This window comes from Centruroides sculpturatus, unplaced genomic scaffold (genome assembly GCF_000671375.1).
Source record: "Centruroides sculpturatus isolate CEXI.00-Female unplaced genomic scaffold, Cexi_2.0 scaffold357, whole genome shotgun sequence".
Taxonomy (NCBI): Eukaryota; Metazoa; Arthropoda; class Arachnida; order Scorpiones; family Buthidae; genus Centruroides; species Centruroides sculpturatus.
Genome location: NW_019384703.1, coordinates 110,711 through 116,710, shown reverse-complemented (window position 1 = coordinate 116,710; position 6,000 = coordinate 110,711). Strand labels below are relative to the sequence as shown.

General features: G+C 29.0%; 1 protein-coding gene across 1 annotated transcript; it reads left to right on the top strand.

Annotated features, from left to right (window-relative positions):
• Positions 1-227: 227 nt before the first annotated feature.
• On the top strand, positions 228-1,450 carry LOC111627602. The gene is made up of 4 exons (XM_023371186.1): positions 228-381; positions 544-599; positions 691-786; positions 859-1,450. The coding sequence occupies exons 1-4, from the start codon at positions 273-275 to the stop codon at positions 955-957; spliced, it is 360 nt and encodes a 119-aa protein (XP_023226954.1). The 5' UTR covers positions 228-272; the 3' UTR covers positions 958-1,450.
• The last annotated feature ends 4,550 nt before the right edge of the window (positions 1,451-6,000 follow it).

The window sequence follows — 6,000 nt, the reverse complement described above, 5'->3', positions numbered from 1 at the left end:
ATTTATTCTCATCAGGACTTTGGTTTATGTAGGCCTACTGTATGTAGCCTAATAATTAATCAATTTGTAACAATGTTTATTTATTTCACAATAGTGTTATGGTGGAATGTATATTCAAATACATTCTATAGATTTTTGAGTAGTGACACAAGTTAAAGATGTAGGACACGATTATTAAGCTTATAAGCTTAATAATCGTGTCCCACATCTTTAACGGGTATATAATAGTCGCTTCTAGTAGATAGGATCAGTATTCTAAATATACCAGAGCCATGAAAGCCTTAATTGCTTCTGTTATATGCATGAATATATTTTATTTAGTTAACTGTTACTCTCAGTTGAATTCCATGTCTATTGAAGAATTAAATAGTCGTTATTGCGGTAAGTCCGAGAATTTCATCAGTATAAGAATAATTAAATTTTCTGATAATTTCTAATATAATTATTTGCTTTAAAATTACAAAAGTTCTCAGTAATTTCTGTTTATTTAACTGAATTTGTAGACACAATAAATATATAAATATAAATATATCTCGTATTTAGCTTTACACTGTAAAGACTGTTTTCGCTATTGTGTACGAGAAAATCAAGCTGAAGTTGTAAGTTTGTATTTGATATTCATATTTAATTTCTGTAAACGATTATTTAAATTAAATTGAATATTATTGAATTTGTTTAATATTATTCAAGTCTGTCGAGTTTTACAAAAACTGTGCTCAACAAGTAAAATTTTACCAAACTTTATTCGAATTAGATAATTTTATTTGCAAAAGAAGCAGCGAAAAGGTATCGTTATTTTTTCTTTATGTTATAATTATTCATTTTTATCGTTCTTGTAATTGTTACTATTTTTTTTAGGAATATTTAAAATTTTTAAACTGTTTTGTCGCAGCCTTACAAACTGCAAATAAGGATCTTCCTAACATACTACCCGTTTCTCAGGTAACGAGATTATGATTGCTGTAAAAATTTCGAATATTTAGTCTACAAAATTAATTTATTTACATTAGTAACTCGAAATTTTAACTAATTTCCTTTTCTACGTTGTTCTTACATGTTGTTCTTACTTTTGTTTTTATTTTAACCTTAGCTTGGGTCTAAGGTTAGGTTTGTTTATTTAGCATCACAGTCTGTTAACCATTACCACATTTTACTTTCCCGGTGTCATATATAACAAGGGAAAGAAGTGAGATCGTAATTTGGCCCTCCTAGTTTTTTGCATATCTCCACATTTTAACCTCCTGAATCCAAAAAAGTTAGAAAAACTGCAAAATATTTGTGTGTTATCGTCTATTTCGCTTAATATCTCAAAATGTGGTTAAGATGAAAAAACGAAATTTGGCATTGTAACTTGCATAAGTCATAATGCAAATCATGAGCATTAATGCTATTAAATTTTGGTAGTTAAAGATCGGGGAGTGGAGATAAAGAGGACGTCATGTGTCATAACTCGAGAGGAGTAGGACTTAATGAAGATTTTATTCGTTATTTACATTTTACCTATTTCTTTTCTTTTTTTTTTTATGAAACTCATCCGTACACTCAAAATTAAGTTTTCTTGCCATTTTATAGTAATTAAAAATATAAAAACTTTTTACTAAGAAAATCTGATAACAGATAACACCACATGCAATTTTAATTATTTTGTATGTACTGTAATATAAAAGTTAATTTTTTTTTATAAAAACGCATAACAGTCGGTAAAATTACGCAACTGGTTCCTAGATTTGTTTTTAAAAATAAATATTAAATAATTAAATTAATATTTACTAAAGAATTTTCTAAAATCGTTAGTAAATATTTTTACTAAAATATTAATTTTACTTAAATAAACCCCTACTCATTGCACTCAGCCGGCCAGCGCCTAATCCCGGTATGGAACACATATACAGAATGCTGAAGCAATGGCCGGCTGAATGCCATGAGTAGAGATTTATAACTTGGGGGCGTTGAAAGCGTCCCCAGTCGGTAACCTATGTAACCGAGGATAGTTATATTATATTTAAATATGATGGAAGGAAAAATCAAACCAAAGGCTCGCGTAGCGTAATTAGCAACGCATCTTCATCATGAACGGGAGTTGTGAATTCGATTCCCCCTCTGGACCGATTCCTTTCTTCCAGAATATTCTAAAAAATTATCTAGTAAATATTAATTTAATAACAATATTTGAATTTAATAAGAGATGGTGCTTACCACCTCCCTCCAATAACAAGTAATTAATTAATTCTAATCGCGGAAAAGTAGCCCGATGTAATCTAGTGGTTGTTTTGCTTCACAAATTTATAGGGTTTCGTGATGTTTGTTTATGTATATGTAAAAAAATATATAATATTTTATTATTACTAAAATATTACAAAATCTTTTTATGTTCTAATAATTTTGCTCTCAAATATAATTTTAAAAATTTAGCAACGATTCGCGTAACTTTTTTGTCTGTTATGAGATTTTATTTAAAAATAACTTTTATATCATTAATCATAATAATTAAATAAGATTGTGTGTGGAGCCATCTTTTAAGGAATTTTATATAAAAAAAACAATATAAAAAACTTTTGTAAAAAAGTTTTTTATATTGTTATTATAATTGTTATAAAATAACAAAGACTTGATTTTGAGGATAGAGATAAGTTTCATAAAAAAAAATTGCAAATGAACAGCAAGTAAAATGTTCATTAAGTACCACCCACTCGAGATACGACATGTGATCACTCTCTATTTCTCCATTCATTCGATCTTTCAGAACCAAAATTTAATTGCATCGACGCCCTTATACACAAGCTACCATGCCAAATTTCGTTGCTTGATTTTTACCCCATTCTGAGATATTAAACGAAATAGACACCAACACACACATATTCACGAAATCTTTTTGTCTGTTTTTTTGACCATTTTTTATTTAGCATGTCTTAAAACGTAAAGATTTGCAAAAAACTCGGAGGTTCAAATTTCACGCGATTTAATACTCTTCGTCGTTATGTATGTATAAATACATCTAATTACCCGATTTCAACAAAAACATTAATTAGCATAAGAATCTATTTTAATTAAAATATAAATGTTATAAACTATACGGTAATATTATTTTTAAATCGGGTAATTAAACTTTTAAGATATTCATTGGATAAAAAAGCTCAAAAAATTTTTAAAATAACAAGCATCGCTTATAATGACAGATATTCTAAATTACAATTACTCAAATTTTTACATTTCAGTATTTAAGAATATAATATTGTTCAAGTTATTTGGTTGATATTGATATAATTATATTAAATAAAAACTATATTTTTTTCAGTTATGTTTATTGAAAGAAGAAAGTAAACAGAGAAAATATATTCATTCGAAATAAATTAATTGCGGAATGAAAATCGTAATTATAATGTTAATTAAAACATATGTAATCGTTACGAGGTTTCTTAGTTATTAAAAATGTAATTTGAATGAACTCGCTGTTAAAAAAATATTCATATAGACATCAATTTCTTGTAATTAATCTTTTAACAATATAAAAATAAACATTCAGATTAAAACTTTTGAAAATTGAATCAAGAAGTTTTGTTTATTAAATATAGGCTAATATTTAATTTATAGTAATATTTATTGAATTTATAAATAAAAGAGAATAATGCTGACATTGATGCAGTGCATATTCTAACGTACCACAGGACACAAGATGTGTAGTGTAAATTTTAAATTGCTCAATGAGAATCCCATACTTGTGCAGTAATTAATTCCCCGATTTTTGGGTTTTATAAGTAGTTCTTTCATTTTTGCTAACGTTAAAATATATACCTAAATTACACAGTGTATAAATTATTTTGCTTATCAGGAAAGAGGTATGGAAAAAATGTTGGTAGGATTTACCATTTGTACTAAATATATTCAATATTATTTTTGTTCGGTAAGTATTGACATTTAGAACTACAATTCATAATGACAGCGCACTTACCATGTAAATACAGTACAACTTAATGGTATTAATTGACGTAAATGCCACTTTGGGTCATTAAGTACGATAATGCTACTTGTTCACCGATCACCCACTGTATATTAATTTATAGACCTATATATATTACAGAAATATATACATGATTCAAATATATATATATATTATATGTGTATATATACACGATTTAGGTATATATATATATATATGTAAATATTACACAAAGATTTGCACGATTAAGGTATAGCCTATATATAAATATAGTATACGAATGACTACATGTAACCTTAAAATTTTGATGTCACATNTATCAAATATATATATATATTATATGAATATATACACGATTTAGGTATATATATATATATATGTAAATATTACACAAAGATTTGCACGATTAAGGTATAGCCTATATATAAATATAGTATACGAATGACTACATGTAACCTTAAAATTTTGATGTCACATGTTACCTAGATTTATATCCATGTATAATTTTAATTAATTATTTGTTTACGACGCTTCATTTGATATGTCAATTATGCCAATAGAGAGAAATAAACCCGTGTTGTAAATATTTAACTCGTCACTCTACAATAGCTCGTCCGTTGCTGACGATACGGATTTAAACACCCTCTATGTTTTTTTTTTTTTTCTTTTTTTGAAAAATCACTCCTCTTTCTAAATTTAGAAGAGATTTTTGAAGATAAGGGAGTTTTGTGAGAATTCTACTGTCTCATTGAATTATGTTTCTAAAATTTTGTATTTAATTAATTAAATTAATAAACGAAAACGTTCTACCAAAAAGAGAAACGCTGTGTCACCCTTCCGACACAAGGGAAGTTGAATTTCCTTTCCCATACCCCTTATTTCAAAATTTTAGGCACAACACTGAATGTTTGCCCCCTCTGAACATCCCCACTCATCCTGTTGACATGTGGTACTCATTCTTCATTCTAATTGGGTGAAGATGTTAGAATATAGCGGATCATTTCCTTTGATCCGGGAGAAAGTTCGTCGGAGATTTTCCAAGAAAGAAGCGCTACTCTGTGCCCAGATTCCTGAGAGTTTGTCAGAGATCTCTAAAGAATACAGACTACTCCAGAGACTGTCTATCGTTAGCAGAGTTCATTCAAGCGCCTCGAAAGGACCAAATCTACCTCCCCAACGATTCTTCGAAGCCAACACCGCCGAACCTTCCTCGCGAAGGGTTATTGTCAGATATCCCGAGAAAGTCGTCTTCTGTCCACAACAACATTCTTCTGGTGAAACTAATGATACACCTTCAAATAAGACGAGGTAGTATATATGATATAAGAATTCATGTAAACTCTCTCTCGCGAATAAGGTCTAAAATCGACTATTTTGTAATCTTATTTTTGATTTATTTTAATAAATGTTTTTGTTATAATTTTAATATGGTTAATATTGCCTTATCTTTGTCTCGAATCCGAGCCTACATCCACTCCATTTACTCGCGACCCTCACACTAGAAATTACTCTCAAAAGAATGCGAGCGTACCTAACGCTATAACTAGGCTGGTGTCAGGAAAAACAACTTGCAGGGGTTTCTCACGGACTTCTGCTCTTCATCAAGGACTAAGGAAGCCATCCTTCGACTCTGCAGTCCAACCGCAACCGGATAAGTAGAAGAGAGACTTATCCAGACTCTCTACCTATGGCTAGCCTCTCACATTTTGTTTTGTACTTTTTCATTAATTACAAGATGATAATAATCGTAAAAACAAAATTTACTTCGAAATATTTTATAGATAGTTCGTCTGCAATTTGAAAAAATTGCAGACTACAGAGTTATTACAGACTATTATAGACTACAGACTATGCCCACTGTAAAATATTTCTGTAAACATTGTAAGTCATCTATTATATTTAATTTTTTAAAAAATGTTTTAATTGTAAATTTACAACAAATTTATACTTGATAGACTCAGGAGGGATCGACAGAAAAGTTTGGATCCGAAATGCATTTAAATAAAACATATGGAAATTAAAATTGCTTCTGGGTAATTCTTGAACTCTGGTGAACAGTCAGA

Excerpts from the sequence above, each read along its gene's own strand:
- LOC111627602 (XM_023371186.1), top strand. The coding sequence starts at position 273 with ATGAAAGCCTTAATTGCTTCTGTTATATGCATGAATATATTTTATTTA. Across the intron at positions 382-543 it reads ATTAAATAGTCGTTATTGCG|CTTTACACTGTAAAGACTGT; the intron begins GTAAGTCCGAGA and ends TCTCGTATTTAG. Across the intron at positions 787-858 it reads GCAAAAGAAGCAGCGAAAAG|GAATATTTAAAATTTTTAAA; the intron begins GTATCGTTATTT and ends TATTTTTTTTAG.